Source organism: Eptatretus burgeri, chromosome 4 (assembly GCF_056783735.1).
Source record: "Eptatretus burgeri isolate ZD-2024b chromosome 4, Ebu_testis_v1, whole genome shotgun sequence".
Taxonomy (NCBI): domain Eukaryota; kingdom Metazoa; phylum Chordata; class Myxini; order Myxiniformes; family Myxinidae; genus Eptatretus; species Eptatretus burgeri.
In genome coordinates, this window is record NC_140964.1 from 18,786,408 (window position 1) to 18,803,702 (window position 17,295).

At 46.1% G+C, this 17,295-nt stretch overlaps 2 protein-coding genes across 4 annotated transcripts in view; one reads left to right on the plus strand and one right to left on the minus strand.

The window, feature by feature from the left end:
- LOC147027575 (cadherin-13-like) overlaps positions 1-17,295 on the plus strand; it is a 164,863-nt gene that overhangs the window by 38,002 nt on the left and 109,566 nt on the right. The gene's annotated exons all lie outside the window — the stretch shown is intronic.
- CFDP1 (chromatin remodeling protein CFDP1) overlaps positions 1-17,295 on the minus strand; it is a 41,449-nt gene that overhangs the window by 9,397 nt on the left and 14,757 nt on the right. For 2 of the 3 annotated variants that reach the window (XM_085877084.1, XM_085877083.1), the window contains exon 6: positions 15,374-15,535. In XM_085877084.1, coding sequence (XP_085733210.1) covers positions 15,374-15,535 — 162 coding nt within the window. Of the gene's footprint in view, positions 1-15,373; positions 15,536-17,295 lie in introns of those variants that run through there. The other variant, XR_015057115.1, reaches the window with a different exon arrangement.

Genomic DNA, 17,295 nt, shown 5'->3' on the forward strand with positions numbered 1-17,295 from the left:
GTAATAGATACGGGAGGTAAGCAGGCAGCCCAGTGCCAGGCAGCTATAGGGAGAGCAAAATTGGATTTTAGGTTGTATTCGCAGGGGGATCAATTATAAATCAAAAGAGGTGGTGTTTTTTTTTTTTTTTTTTTTTTTTTTGTATACCTTGGTCGAGGCTCGTATGAGAGCTAACACACAACTCACAGCAATGAGGCATGAGACAAGAGGGGCGGGAGTGGAAGGGACAAAACATTGGGGAACAGACACAGGTGAAATGTGGAAGGGAGAGGGATGGGGATGGGACGGGGAACATGGCGAGGGGAAGATGGACATTAAAGGGACTTTCAGGAAGGAAAGCAGGAGAATTGAAGGAAGTGGGCTTGGGTGGATTATACGGGGTAGAAAAGATCGAGGATTTGGATGGGGGAAGATAAGAGGTGGTGGTGAACAGCTGTTTTGAAAGCCTGGAGGGAAGAATGGGAAAGAATAGAGTGAGGAAGTTTATTCCAAAGGCGGGAAAAAAGAGGAATGAAAGAGTGAAGATGAGCAGTGATTCGTGATTTTGGTAGTTTTACCAGAAGGGGGTTGTTGGCGGACCTTGAGCGCCCTGTGGAAATGTGGTGGGGACAAATCGCAGAGAGAGCAGGGGGGGCAAGGCTGGAGAGGAGTCGGTAGAAGACAGAAAGACCACCGACCAACCTGCGGTGATTGAGTGAGAGGCCCAAAGACTCAGCTTCATTGCGGGAGATGCCAATGATCTTAAAAGCCCTGGTTTCGACAGCGTGAAGTCGAGAAAGGTGGGGAGGCAGGAGCACCAGCCCAGAGGGGAGAGCAGTACTCCATCAGGCTACGGACAAAAGCTTTGTAAGTGGTCAGGAGCTCCAAGAGGGCCGAGGAAGGACTTTGCACGACGGAGGATTCCCAGTCGGCGACTGGCTTTTGAGGGCAAGGTTGGAAATGTGACTTTCCCAGGAAAGGTCATGGCAGATAGTGAGACCCAGAAGCTTGAAAGAAAAGACTTCTTCCAGAGGATTGTTGAGAAAGTGGATGGGGGGTTTTGTAAACGGTCCTTTCGAAGAGACATAGTGAGAGTGTGAGATTTGTCTGGATTGAAAGACATGTTCCACGTGTTGGACCAGTTTGTGATTTTATCCAGATCTGCAGTGAGCGAAGAAGCTGCTGCTTGCCGGTCTGAGGGATGACAGATGGTACGGCAGAGGGTGGAGTCATCGGCAAAGAGAAATAGAGGATTTTCCAGAGAGTCCGAGAGATCATTGATGAAAACCAGAAAAAGAACAGGGCCCAGAACGCTACCTTGAGGAACTCCAGCCTGCACAGGAAGAGGGGATGAAAGAACTCCATTTAGGGCCACACGTTGACTGCGACAGGAGAGGAAGTCTGCGAGCCATGAGTGGAGATGGCCTTGAATACCATGGGGAGAGAGTTTGGTGAGTAGGGCAGGGTGCCAGACTGTGTCAAAAGCACGTGATATGTCCAGGGATACGGCTCGGATTTCCTGTCTGGCATTGAGGACCTCCATCCATTGATGGGAGAGCAGTAGCAGCATATCTAGGGTAGAGTGACCTGGTCTGAAACCAAATTGATGATTGGAAATCAAGCCATTGGAGAAGAGGAAGGATTTCATGTCTGAAGCGATGATGGATTCCATAACCTTGCTGATGATTGGGAGAAGGCTGATTGGTCTATAGTTACAGGGATCTGTTTTTGCACCTTTTTTATGCAGGGCAGTGATGTTAGCAGATTTCCAAGCAGATGGCAGATGACCTTGGGAAAATGAGAGGGTGAATAGAACAGAGAGAGGGTGAGCAAGAGCAGAAGAGCAGGCTTTGAGGACACGTGGGCTGATGCCGTCTGGACCGGTTGCAGAATCTGACTCGAGGTTTGAAAGCAAGCTCTCCACCTTGTCAGGAGAAAAGGATACAGAGTCCAGGGACAGTTGGGTGCGACTGGGTAAAGTGGGTAGAGATAGTGATTGGTTTGGGACACAAGATTTAGCTGCAAACACCGAGTTTAGACATTCAGCTTTATCACGTGTGGAATCAGCAGTGCGGCCATTTGAGGTAAGGGAGGGGATGGAGGGGGAACATACACCAGAAACAGATTTGATTAAACGCCACCAGGATTTTGAGGAGGGAGAGAGGTTTGAGAGTTCAGACTTGAGATGAGAAAGATGTTGTTTTCTGGCTCTCCTGAGGGTAGATACACACTTGTTCCGAGCTTTGTGGAAAGAACTGAGATTGCCCTCAGTTGGGTTTGCTTTCCATGAGGCAAAGGCAAGTTGTTTCAGGACAACTGCCTCGCCACAAGCTTCAGTAAACCAAGGGCGGGAGGAAGGGTAAGACAACTGAACACGAGAGGGGATAAATCTGTGCATGAGGGAGAGCAAGTTTCTTTGAAAGAATTCCCAGGATGAGTTGATGTTTGAGAAAGTAGTGATAGGAGACCAGTCTGTAAGTTTGATGGCTGCTCGGAGACCCTGCCAGTCGGCTTGAGTGAAATGCCAGACTCGACGGCGGTGAGGTGGTTCTCTGATAACAGCCAGAGAGATGTCCACTTTAACAAGGACGTGGTCAGAAGAACCAATTGGAGCGAAGGAAGAGCAGCAGATATTGTCAGGGAAATTTGTCAAAATCAGATCCAGAAGAGATGGAGTACCATTGGTTGAGATCCGGGTCGGGAAGTTGACCGATTGAGTCAGTCCCAATGAGTCACAGAAAGCTTTTGCTGATGTCCCATGGCAGGTGAGAGAGGTACCCACACCTAGCCAACTGGCGTGATGACAATTGAAGTCGCCACATAAGAGGAAGAGAGAGTTTGGATGAGAAGATAGAAGATGGTCCATGTTTTCGGAGAGTGAGGTGTAGATGGAGTCATCACTGTTCGGTGGACGGTACAGTACACATATAAACATGAGGTGGGAGTGGAGGGGAAGCCGAAGACAGAGGTATTCCTGGGGGTGTGGGGGAGTGAGAGCAGTGCAGGGAGAGTGAGGAATAGAGTCTTTGATGAAGAGAGCAACACCTCCACCAGGACGAGGCTCAGGTCTGTCATACCGTAAGAGGGAGTGTGTTAACATTGGTCAAGTGTTAACATTGTTAGCATAACATGGTCAAGTGTTAACATTGTACAGGAATTTAGTGAGGCCACATTTAGAATATTGTGTTGAGTTCTGGTCACCACAGTTCCAGAAGGACATAGATGCCATAGAGAGGGTTCAACGTAGGGCTACGAGATTGATTCCGGGCCGAGCAAGACTCAGCTCTGAGGAGCGGTTAAAGGAGACGGGGCTTTATTCATGAGAAAGGAGGCGGTTAAGGCCTTGTCACACCTTGACGATTTAGCCAGTGTATGCCTGACGTATGAAAAATTTGGATAAAACGCTGGCACACGTCGAATACGTTATGGGTAAGTTTGTATACGTTAAGAGCATGCTGGCATACGTCATAGTACGCTGGCATACGTCTTTGTACGTCGAGCTGTGAGACAAATTTTCCATGCTTGAAATTTTTTGACGTATGCCAGCGTATGACTCACACATTCCGCATAATGCTGGTCATAAGTTGTAGGCACGTTACGCGATCATTGACACACGTCGACACACGTTACTTGTAAGTTACTCATCAGTCGAAACACGTCGAGGTAATGTTTAGTGTACCTGAAACTTATTTCTAACCGATGAGTAACGTGTTGTAGGCACGTTATGCGATCGTTGACACACGTCCACACACGTTACTTCTAAGTTACTCATAAGTCGAAACACGTCAAGGTAATGGTTAGCGTCAGTGTTCCAGACTCCCTGGTTTTTTTTTTTTGGTTTTTTTTTTTTCTTCGGTATGACGGTGATGTTGACACTTCGATTTCTTGTGCGGTTATAATATAATATAATTAATAGGCTGCCGCTCAACGATTTAAATCATTACCGCACTCGAAATCGAAGTGTCAACATTACCGTCATACCGAAGAAAAAATAAACCATCTTGCCAAAAGGTGACCACGTGTGACTTCTTTAAGGTCACACTGAGGTGAACAGAGGTGCAATCCATCAGGAGCGACTCCTTGAGGAATATCAGCCTACAAGAGATTCCGATGAGAATCGTTCTACAGAGTAACCATGAAAAATATGCTTTTGCCTCATAACGTCACCAAATGACGTCATAATGTCTCAAGCTTGACATATCTAGAAAGCACTCATCGAGGTGTTCAATTTGAGGTACTACACGATATGGTTCCTAAAACTTGAAAATTTGACCTTGGGTCAAATATGTTTGACCTGCGGCGCTAACCATGAAGGTCAAGGCCAATCGCCACCAAAAATTAATCAGCTGAGCGCCAGATCATGAACTATATTCCCATGAAGTTTGAAGACGATCCGATCAAAATTACTCAAAAAATAAGGGTTTCGTCGACTCCCCTGATTTGCGCCAAAGTGACCTTGACCTTTGACCTTGACCTTCAAAATTTTGTGCACTGAAAGGGACCTCTATAGGCCTCTGATATGCGAAGTTACAAAAATTTCCGATGATAATTGTGCTCTGCAGAATTTTTTATACGTGATTACAGACAAGCAAAAAAAAATAAAAATAAAAATAAAAAAACATACAAGCTGACCAACATATCTTGCAAAACTTCGTTTTGGCAAGATAAAAAAAACAAAAAGAAAAGCAGGGAGTCTGGAACACTGACGCTAACCATGACCTCGACGTGTTTCGACTTACGAGTAACTTTCAAGTAACGTGTGTCGACGTGTGTCAACGATCGCGTAACGTGCCCACAACTTATGGCTAGCGTACGCGGAACGTGTGTTATACGCAGAGTATGTCGAGAAATTTTCAACATCCTCAAAATTTCTCGACGTACTCGGCGTATGACGACGTATGCCAGCGTACTAAGACGTCTGCCAGCGTGCTCTTAACGTATACAAAACTTACACAAAACGTATTCGACGTGTGCCAGTTTGGTTCGGCAAATTTTTCATACGTCGGCATACGCTGGCTAAAACGTCAAGGTGTGACAGCGGCTTGACACTTCGATGTCTAGTGCGGTTATGATTTGAATCGTCGAGCCGCAGCCTATTAATAGCCTACGCCACGTGATCGTCGGCGATACGCTACCGCGTGCTATGCATAAATTAGACTATCGTTGGGCATAGGTTGTGAACGCCGACAACAGGCTAAGCATTCGTTGGTATAAGTTATCTATATGTGATTGAAACGTTCTGTGTACGTTACTAATACGTTATGCATACGTCTAACTCGTTATGAATACGTCCAAAACTGGGAAAAAACATCAATAGTTCAGCGTACGCCAGCGTTTTGCATACATTTTGATACCTTGCCATAAGCTGGCTAAAACGTCAAGGTGTGACAGGGCCTTTACGAGGAGATATGATGGAGATGTTTAAGATAATGAAAGGTAAAGATAAAATAAGTTCAGATGAATTATTGAACAGAGTAGACAGTGATAGAACCAGGGCCATAGCCTGAGAGTCGAGGAGGAGAGTTAAGATGGAAGCAAGGCAGGGGACTTTTACTCAGAGAGTAGTTAATGCAAGGAATGGTCTCCCTGGAAAGGTAGTGGCAGCAGAAACAGTGGATAAGTTTAAATTATAATTCGATAGGTACCTGGAAGTGATGGAGATAGAGGGGTATGGGGATGTTGATAAGACTTTTTGGTAGTTTGAGTATTGATGGGTGATTGTGTATGGAGTGCTTTTGGTGGGGGTCTTGTTAGGGGGGTTGTGTGGTTGATGTGCGTTTTTAACCAAGCCCATGCCCACTCTCCGAGGGGAACAAAATAATAATAATAATAATAATAATAATAATAATAATAATAATAATAATAATAATAAAAATTACAACAAAAAAAAATACAATTTTTTTTTTCTTTCATTAATTAAAAACTTTTTTTTGCATTTTCTTTCTTGGATCTTGGGTTGGTGTGGTGTTCGCGCAGGCATGGGCTGAATGGCCTCCACCTGTGTTGGAATTCCTTGTTCCTTGTTGAGGTGTCAAGGTGATGTGGTTTTTCGATACAATTGGGTTTGTATCCCTGAGCTATCGAAATGTAAGAGATAATAAACGAGAGTTCATCGAACATCTTACCACATGCAGTGTTCAATTATAGACTTCAATTTTAAATTATGAATGAACAGGCAAACAAAGATTATATGCATATGTAGGAAAATTACATGCCCAGACCGGGAATCGAACCCAGATTATTTGGTGAACCGTACCAGTGCTCTGCCATCTGAGCTGTCTGGCCGATCCATGGGCTTGTTTCCCGGTCTGGGCACGTAATTTGCCTAAATATACATGTAAATCTTTGTTTGCCTGTTCATTCTTAATTCTATGAATATGCCCCCTGCGGTGAATAATTGGGGCACGGAATTGTCCCCCCATGGGTGGAATTTCTCATAGACTTGCATGTATTAATAGGTCATGTGGAGGTGGGTCGGTTCGTTCAGTTTCGTTGTGCAGATCACCAATCAACGAAATTCACCCTGTACATTCATGAGAACACACCATTGAAATTCCTACTTGTTTCCATATGCACAAGTTGACACACCGACAGTTATTACCATTTGAAATTACCGCCGTGAAGGGGGCGTGGCATGCTTGTAATCGTGGAGGAAACGACCAGGAAACAACAAATCAAGATGGCGGTGCCCATGGTTGTCTGGTGATTAAGTGATTTTTGGTCTTTCAACAACCAAATATGCTTTGTTTCACACTTGGGTGGGGAGGAAGATGAGAAAGTGACGTAATTCACGGATAAGAGCTGGCTTAAGGTATGTGAGTGTGCGAAGGCTTGGTGCGACGCCACAGATAGTGAAACTATCAACAAATGCCGTTTGCTGGCTGATCAAATTATGAAACTGCTGCCAATGACTGATCCTCCTGCGGATGCCGGCTGTCACCGGTTCTGCTATGCGTCGTTTTGTAACAAGGATCATATAAAATGTACTGAAGCCAGGAAAAGGAAATCAGAAGCCAGCACTACTGCAGTTTCTGCTCGAGCCAGTGAGGTGGTGGGCGGACGAGAAAAAGAGGGGCACTCATACCACAAAATACGTAGAAAATCCCTCAGAACCTCTGTACAAAGGGTGGCTGGCAGATCAGCTGGTGTACTGCCAAGAATTTGTTTCATATGCCAGAAAAAAAGACAAATTCATCCGTGTCAAAGGAAAATCTCAACGTGATCAGTTGTCCCTGGCAGAAACACAGGATGGAGGAAAGCTGAGGGAAACTGCTGAGCAGAGGAGAGATGAACGTGATGTGAGAATAATGACAACTATAAAGGATAAAGACTGTGTGGCGCTGGCAGTTTGTTATCACCATAAATGTTATTATGAGTATGTGAATGACACAAACCACAGACAGAGTGAAAGTAAACTCCAAACTCAGAAAGTGAACTATGACTCAACATTTGACATTTTCTGTGATAAAGTAATCCAGGTAAGACTCATTGATGGAAAGCAATCTATACATATGAAGAAGTTGTGTGAGATGTTCAATGACCAACTCAGAGTATGCGAAGGTCAGGAGAAGGCCAACTACCAGGCAAGAAGACTGAAGAAAAGACTGCAGGAACTGTACCCAGACATGATTTTCTATCGTCCACCAAAAATGTCTGAGAGCGAAGTGGTGTACATGAAGGACATTGATATTGGTTCCATTGCTCAGGCTGCTGTTGTAGACAGAAGCTCCACAACAGAAACAGAGTCAACTACAGAGGATGAAGCCAGCCAGGGTCCACAAGCCGGGTGACTCAGACCTCAATTTACATGTTCTAGACTCGGGAGCACTCATGGTGAGGGATGACCTGAACAAACACCAAAGTGTGGACATTACATGGCCCAACTTGGAAATGGTGGAGCTAGCACTGGAGCTTATATGGGCAACTCGTACTTCGAACTGGCCGAAACACCTTGCGATCACGAGAGCGTCAATTCCCTGGTACTTTGTGTACGATCACCTAAACTATGCAAGGTACTTACCCGTTTACTGGCTGGAAATGGCCGGGCTAGAGCACTCCCACCCAGACACCTCTCAAGCATTCATGGACGGCAAATGGACTGCCTAACGGCATACTCGTTATGGATTTAGTAGTGTTGCATGTGATCAGATCACAGAGCAGACTTTAAATAGGGACAGCAAGACCAGTGGAGGCATCATTGGTTACACTCAGAAAAGCACAGCTGTGAAGAAGTGGATCCTGTCCCAACCAGCACGTGCGGAAATCGCAAGGAAATGAGTCCATGGCGGGTATCCACGACGAGCCCCGAACGAGAAAGGATTTTGATGTGTCGAGCTCGAAGAAGAACGAAGCAGTGGTGGTACAAGTGATGGACACAGGACTTCAAATGATTAACCCTTTCTCCGGCGCTCACCTTGAACTCGTCAATATTAGTCAGGTGTCATCGCACCGCCAGCCACTTCCACAGACTTGATGAACACGTATGTCAAGGGAGAGAATGCTTTTGTGCAATTCATGCGTGAGCAGCTTCTCTTGGGTGAGGTCCCATTCTTCAATCCGATTTCGAAGGCCAAATTGGCAACTTTCTTGAAGGCGCGAGGAAAGTCGGCGACTCCCCACCAGCAGACGCCGAAGGTTGAAATTGCGAATGAACGTCGTCTTTTCACAAGACTGCTGTTGATTGGCGAGTGAAGCAATGTAACACTCCATGATCTGCTCGCATACCCACTGGCGAACATATCTTTCCCGCTGGCATCCGGTGATGGTTCGATTGCTAAGACGGACAAAGCCAAACTCCGCAACTATATACTGAAAATGTGGCCCGATTGCCATGTGGACGCTCAGCCTATCCAAGGTGCAACAATTGTGGATGGAATGGCCGTTGTTCAGGCGATAAAGGCTGGTTCACTGCCTAACACTTTCGGCAAACTGGAAGAGATGGTGCTGAACATCGTAGTGGCCAAAGCACGACATAACCAATCTTCGAGACTGGACGTGGTGTTTGATACTTACCCAAGTATCAGCATCAAGTGCCTGGAGCACGCCAGACGAGCGGGCAGGGCGGGCAATCTTCAGGTACGAACCATCTACGGACGTGATCAAGCCCTTCCAAAACAGTGGGCCAATTATCTCCTGAGCGGAGCCAACAAGGAGGCGTTGATAGAGTTCATCGTCGAATCGTGGACGAGAAACATGTCTCCATCAAAACTGGGTGACATGCTGTTGTACGTCAGTCATACCGGCAAATGTGAGAAAATCAAGGCGTTGAATGGTGTCATGACTGTGTCGTCAGTACCTGAACTTGAATGTGACCATGACGAAGCTGACACGAAGCTCCTGCTACATGCCGCTCACGCGGGACAGAATGAAGAGTCGGTGTGCATAGAGAGTTTCGACACCGATGTGTTTGTGTTGGCATCGGCTCACTCGAAGTCGATTCGGGTGCGAAATTTCCATCTGGTCACAGGAAGTCCCAAGGACATTATCGTCGTTGACATTAGGAAGCTGAGTAATGCTCTGGAAAGTTCTGTCTGCGATGTGTTGATAGGTTTGCACAATTTCACGGGAAGTGATACCACCAGTGCATTCCATGGTAAGGGCAAAACAAGGCCATTCGACTTGATGATGAAGGGTCCCCATCTCATCACCTGTTTCGGGAGCATTGGTCGAGAATTCACGCTCGATCAGAATATCATTCACGACCTGGAACAATTCGTCTGTGCCATGTACAATCAGCCGACCATGAAAAGTGTGGATGAGGCTCGCTTCAAGCTATTCTGCAGCCAGTCGCTGGGAGAACAGAAGTTGCTGCCTACAAGTGACATTCTGATGCTGCATTGCAAAAGAGTGAACGATCAGTCTGCGATCCACCACCGCATGACTGGGAGGTTTATAGAAGCCCCTTCTCCTACATTTCACGGATGGATGGAACGCAATGGAGCCTGATTGTTCACTGGCTGAACAAACCACCAATGCCGAAGGAACTGTTAGAGGCGACGAAATGTAATTGCAAGAAGACGAAATGCGAGACCAACCAGTGTTCTTGCCGGTCAAAAGGACTGTCCTGCGCAGAGTGCTGTGGGTGTCAAAACTGGGCCAACGATGAACAGACCCGTGCAGAAATGGAACTTATGGATGATGAAAGCAGAACTGACGATGATTCCGACGACGAACTGTGAATGCGGGTGTCACACTGCTTTTGCTGTGGTAATCTACTACACAGTAGTATTCAGATTGGTTTGCATGTAATAGTGGACTTGAGTTTTGTAATAACAGCAGTCAAGAGCCGAGTTCAGCAACCGCTTCAGAGCAAGAAATACTGGAGTTCTAAGACAGTAATCTTCTTGTGGCGGGTCCACTTTTCATCAGGCTGAGTCGCGCAGTCTCTTTGTCTTTGATTTAATCCGTAATAGTCAATGTAACTGTCTTTAATAGGCGCTGTAACTGTCTTTAATAGTCAATGTAACTACCTTTAATAGCCAGCGTGGCTGCCTTTTAAGCAAAAAGTTACCTTGGTCAACTCGAAGGCCTGTCTGGTCGGTCCAGACGTTTTCGGCCGAAGTTGTGTTTGGAGGAAAAACACAACTTAAACTTTGATGCCAGTTAATGAGGAGTCGAGGTCGACTGGGTGACCAAATGCATTGTCTAACAGTCACAGCGCTTTCTTTTCAAAGTTATGTTTTTCACTGCTGGACAAAAATCACGTACAAACCAGGTCTGAAAAATGGCTCTGGTCATCCAAGCCTTGTGGTTTGACCACCAGATGACAGGCAGGGTAGTCCTGCAGAAACCCTTCATTGCTCCTGGTGTTTTGGAATGGTAAACGAGCAAGGGCTTTAATTTTAAATCTCCTGCCGCATTGCCTCCAAGCAAGAGTGAAAGGCGATCTTTGGCAGCCTTAAATCCCGAAGCACTCTTTTCTCTTAACTCCCGAAGCCTTAACTTAACCTTAACAGCCTTAACTCCCGAAGCACTCTTGACGGTCGTTGGAGGATGATCCAGAACTGCAGGGTCTACCGGAGTGCTCAGTTCCTCAATACTGACCACAGGCTTGTTGTAGCAACTCTAAAGCTGCACCTTAAATCCTGGAGAATGGTACCATCCCAGCCTAGGCTGGATGTTGCCAAGCTCAGGGATGAGAGAGTAGCTGAGGAGTTTGCGAACAGGCTGAGTGGACACTTGGGGGGTCTGGGTGCTTTGGGGGGTCCTGAAGAGTTGTGGAGCACCTTCAAGACCACCGTCCTTGATGTTGCCGGTGGATGCCTTGGAGTTCACCGCAGGGCAAAGAAGAATTTTGTCTCTCAAGGGACACTGGATACCATTGACCAGAGTCGCAGGGCCAGGCTGAATGGCAGAGCTGAGCTGTTCAGGGAGCTGAGGCGTAAAACTGTACGTGCACTGAGGGTGGACAAGGAGGCCTATGTGCGAGGAATCTGTGAGGGGGTAGAGCATCACCTGTGGACAGGTGATTCTCGTCCCGCTTACAGGGGTCGCGCATTACGTTCATCCAAGCCCATCCCTCGGAGCACTGCAGTTCGAGCAGAGAGTGGTAGGCTCTTGACAGAGGAGTCTGAAGTGAGAGGCCCGCTGGGCCGGTTACTTTGAGCGGTTGTACCAGGCTGATCCCCAGCTGTCGAGTTGGACGTCAAGGGTGTTACAATCCCTGTTGCTGACCCTCGAATCAACTGTGGTCCACCATCGCTTGTGGAAACACGGGCTGCGGTGAACCAGTTGAAACGGGGCAAAGCTCCAGGGATCTGTGGCATCCATGCTGAACTTCTCAAGGCTGGTGGAAATGCTGCACTCGCGTCGTTGCATGCAGTTTTGTGCTCTGCCTGGAACACAGGCATCATCCCAACTGACTGGAAGAGGGGCCTTGTTGTCCCTCTCTGGAAAGGGAAGGGTGATCGCCAAGACTGCAACAACTACCGAGGGGTGACGCTGCTCTCAGTGCCGGGCAAGGTCTTTGCTCGGATAATTCTTGATAGGGTTCGCCACCATCTGCTTGAGCACCAGCGTCCAGAGCAGTCAGGCTTTACACCAAAGAGGTCAACGATTGACCGTATCCTTGCTCTTCGTGTCCTCATTGAACGCAGACGAGAGTTTCGGCAGGGGCTGCTTGCAGCCTATGTTGATCTCTGTAAAGCGTTCGATTCAGTGAATCGGGATGTCCTCTGGAGGATTCTTGGTCTTCGCGGGGTGCCACCGAAACTGATCGATCTGATGTCTGAACTCTACTCTGGTACTGAGAGTGCTGTGAAGTGTGGTGGTACCGCCTCTGACTTATTTCCAGTTGTTACTGGAGTTCGTCAGGGATATGTACTTGCCCCCACACTTTTCAGCACTTGTATGGACTGGATTTTTGGGAGGATGTCGGAGAGATCAAGTTGCGGTGCATCGTTTGGCAATGTCAAGATCTCGGACCTTGATTTTGCAGATGATGCAGTCATCTTTGCGGAGACTTTAGACATCCTCTTGGGGGCCCTCGAGGTGCTGAATGAGGAGTCGGAGCCGTTGGGATTACGGATTTCTTGGGTCAAAACAAAGATCCAGGCTTTCGGTGACATCTTGGATGCTGCTGTCCTGTCTGTGTCTGTTTGTGGTGAGGATGTTGAGGTCGTGGATAGATTCACTTACCTTGGCAGTGATATTCATGTCTCCGCAGGTTGTGAGCCGGAGGTCAATAGACGTCTGGGTCGGGCCTGGGGAGTCATGGATTCACTGGATCATGGGGTGTGGCGCTGCCGGTACCTGTGCGGGAGGACGAAAGTCCGAGTCTTCAGGTCCTTGGTACTTCCAGTCTTGCTCTATGGGTGCGAGACTTGGACTTTGACCAAGGATCTGAGACGGAGACTTAATTCCTTTGGTACCAGGTCTCTTCGGAGAATCCTTGGCTATCGCTGGTCGGATTTTGTGTCCAACGAGCGGTTGCTGAGAGAGACTCGGATGAGATTTGTTACCTGCATAGTCCGTGAGCGTCAGCTGCGGCTGTATGGACATGTGGCTCGTTTTCCTGACGCTGATCCTGCTCACCAGATTCTCTCAGCGAGGGAGTCTCATGAGTGGAGGAGGCCAGTGGGCCGACCACGTGCCTCATGGTTGCAGCAGGTTGACCATCATCTCAAGGAGATGGGGATGGGCCTGGCATCTGCCTGGGGGATGGCCAGACGGAGGCCCCTGGAGTACCGGCGGAAAGTGGACGCAGCGACGCGCTGTTCTGGCACATGCTCCCATACCTGACCTGACCTGACTCTTTTCTTGACTTGCAATAAAAGGTGCGGGATGGCATCCGCTTCCAGAAAAGTCCTGTTTCATCTACGTTGAAAACAAGCCGTGTGGGATAATTGCAGCGTTGTTATCACCTGTAGGTTGGGAGAGAACTCATACCCTGCCTGCATGTCAGCACTCGCAGTCTCGCCAGTCATCGTGACACTGTGCGGGTTTCTGCGACGCTTAAAACGCTCCAACCAACCTCGGCGCGCTGTAAAATTCTCCACCATCGAACTGTTGCCTTCTTGTTGTTTTAATTTTTCAAACAAACTTTTAGCCTTTTCCCTCATAACCAGCTGGCTCAGGGGCATATTCCGCTCGTTTTGATCCTAAATCCACACAGACAACAGTCTCTCCATTCGCTCCATCGCACTGCTTCGACTACGTGTCACCTTAGTTGCAGTCAGAGTCACATTTTGGCCACTCTCTCTAATTTTGTCCGCAAGTTTAAAAAATCGTTCTCACCGTGGTCAGAGCAAGTGCCATATCACGTGCAACATCCACGGCCCGATCACCTGAATTAAAGCGCCTTATCACCTTCATTTTTTGCTCCAGTGTCATGCCCTTTACGAGACATTTTGCTTTCAGACGCAACATTAACATGAGCTGGGCATTTTGACGTCATATTTAACACTGCAATCACTTTGTAACAGAAAAAAAAGCAAGCACGATAATGCCATGACACAGCAAGGGGTGGTGGGAGATGAACGGAATTAGAGCGCTGGAGGCACCATCACTCGAATGGTGTGATGCGGTTATTTTGTAATTTCGCATTGCATGATGCATTCGTGTTGCTGAGATGTGTTTGCTTCACTTGGATGTATTTGTGCACTTTTTTTTTTTAGCGTTTTCATTAAATGTCAATCGTTAAGTATCCCAGAAGTAACATTCCTGAAAAGTGTTTCTTGCCCTGAGAGCTGGACTCCACCGCTTTACATATTCATTATAAAAACATGACTTGAGGGCACCGATAACAAGCAATTTGATTTGCAGTGCAGATACTTTTGCCCTCAGGTCGTGTGGTGCATGTAAAACTTGAGAGATACAACTTAAAAGCATTCATGACGCATGTGCGAAAAATAGGATTTATCCTGTATGCAGTAATGTATTTCAAACGACGCGATAATGAAACGACTTTAAGCGGGTTCTCACCGTGTTAGTTATTTGTGCCTGTTGTGTGTGTCCTTTATGACTTCCTTAAAAACATTTAATTACCTATTTGGAATGATTTTCAATTTTGTTTGACTGCCAGACAGGCAGAAAGAGTAGAAACTAGAACGGTACTCTTCGACGTCGCCAGATATGTCTCCGCCCACATTATCACATCACTATACATACTTGTACCAAGTTTGATTTAAATCCCTTCAATTGTTCTCAAATATCACATTTTATCTGACATGACCTTTGACCACTTGACAACATAATCAAATCAGTTTATATATGCATCATTATAGTACTTGTACCAAGTTTGTCTTGGATCCCTTCAGCTGTTCTTAAATTACCGCAGTCATAAAAACCCATCACAGATAGATGAACAGCCGGACGGACAACCTGAAAACATTATGCCTCCAGCGACTTTGTCAGCAGAGGCATAAAAATTGTCTCTCTCCTTTCTGTGCATGCACGATTGAGACAAATTCAGAACCAAAGTACTGCAAAACTACAGGTTTGTTTTCCGATTCGTGTTCAAAATATAACATTCAATTGATATCAAGTTATTCCTCGATCACAAGCTGACATTTATAGACGTACGGATGGAGAGACGGACAGACTTGAACCGATTGCTTAACCTCGCTTTTTGCATCACGTGTGCGGAGTAATTAAGATTTGATAAACTGAAACAAAATAAGTTTCATTCCTTCTGAAACAAGAGCAAGTTTTGAACCATTATGACAACTGAAAAGTACAAAATTATTTCCAAATATCATGACTTTTAAATTATGTATTCAGAATGGGAGAAAGCTAAAGCTTTCATGCTTTTGTTGAAATAACTTTGAGGAAAACGTAAAAAAAATCGTTTTTGAAAAAAAAAACAAAGATTACGACTCAGTTGACAGTTATAGGCAGAGGAAGGCATTTCACAATTATGCCAAATATGAACAAACAATGTTCACATGACACTCACCCTTCTTTGCCACGGTTGTGCGTTGCCAACTCCTCTTCAATCCCTTCCTGCTCCTTGAAGTCGTCCCAGTCGAGTCGCGAACGATCCAGCGTGCTCATCCGAGGACGTTTACCCTCAATGTGACCCAGCACAGAGCCGAGGCCTCGGGCCACTCGCCTTGTACTGCCAGCACACAGTGATGCAGTTTTTTTTTTCCTCACCATTTAAAAAAAAAAATGCTCCTCCGGAAAATTTTGAAAATTTGATGTCAAAATATGCATTTTGGAGTGATCCTGTCCAAATTATGACACAAAAAATAACAACAATGTAAATGGAAGTGATATTTGGGGAAGATTAATTTTTTTATTTCACCTGAACATCCATTGCTGGGAAGATAATTTTCAATTACTTGGTCAGGAATTTTGTTTCCAGAGAAGAAATGAATACTAAGTACAATGTACTTTTGCAGGACTTAATACAAGAGCTATGTAAAGGGGTTGGGGAGAGGGTGGGAGTGTCACGCATCATGCGATGAAACGGTTTCCCAGAATCACAGTCACTCCAGTGTAAACCAGAGCATGCACTATAGCCCCTCGTGTTTTCTGCGCATTTCTTTACTTGGTGGATCTTGGAATCGTTAACACCATAATGTCTGCTCAAAAGACCTCACCTGGTGCCCACTGTTGAGCGCTCATGGTCATTTTGATTGGATTACATTTCCTGTATTGTGGGTTTTCGTTATATCAGATCGTGAGTGAACTTTATTTACCTGCCAGTTTTCATGCCCGGCTATCTTTTGTCCCGGGATTTTCCATTTTCGTTGTCCCGTGCCTTCTTATAATAAACATTGCAGATTCAGCACGTGAGAAACCATTTTGGCAAGACTTCAATGACAAATCCACAGGGGAGGTTAAAATTGGTCATGTTTTCCACAAAGAGATCGACGGCATTAACAAGTCCAACCACCCCCTCCAACAGGTGTCAGTAAACGCACACGATGGTACGTGCACAAGGGAAAGTTGCAAGTTGTAATCAAAAAAATAAGTTTTTAAACATTGGTTTTATTTGCATTCATAACACTATCGTCCCTGTGACTGCCACACTTTTCTCATCCCCACTCCTCCCCCCGAAAAGGTGAGAGCCTGATGGATTTATTTAATGTAATGGTGGTGCAACCCACGCATGTGGGCCAAATGGCCTCCTACCACGTCAAAGTTCCTCGTTAAGATTTATTTGTCTCGTAACGATGTGATCACAAAACTTATCACAATAAACAGACATCATCAGGTTTGGTATTTGTGTGCAGCAGAATGGAGTCTTCACTTCGTACAATGTAAAGACAGCACTTGCGTATTTTCCATGAAGTTCACATTGGAGGAAAAGGTGATGGGAAAAATCCAACAATGGATGCGAGTTCCGTATTTACCGACATAGACAGAGGTTCTGCCGAGCGGATATCTGAGCACGGTAACGAGCTTGCAAGCTTTTGTACCAATCTCACTTCGACAAAAAATATCTCATAAAAAACCTACCATGGGAGCAATTCACCCCATCCGGATGAAAAGGGTGAAGAAACAAATCAGCATATCGGAATGGCACCTCAATTCCTGATAATCGCAGCATGCTCTTCTGATGACGAACATACGGAAACCTCCGTACGACCCAGATTTTACAAAAATACAAAAGGTTTTTCACCCATGATAATTATAGTACACACCTGGAAGAGGAGGCGACATTACACGACTCAAGTACGATGAGAAAACGGGCTCGGTTGTTGTGCAACGTTAACATGCTTGATCATCCCATCCGGTTGATACTCTCATTGCATTCAGTAATCTCCACCCTCAGAAGTCTCTGAAAGAAACTGCCTAAGAAGACACTCCAATGGTGTAATTGCCAACAGTGCTTTGGCAACCGCTGATGTATTGATCGTCATGCTTCTT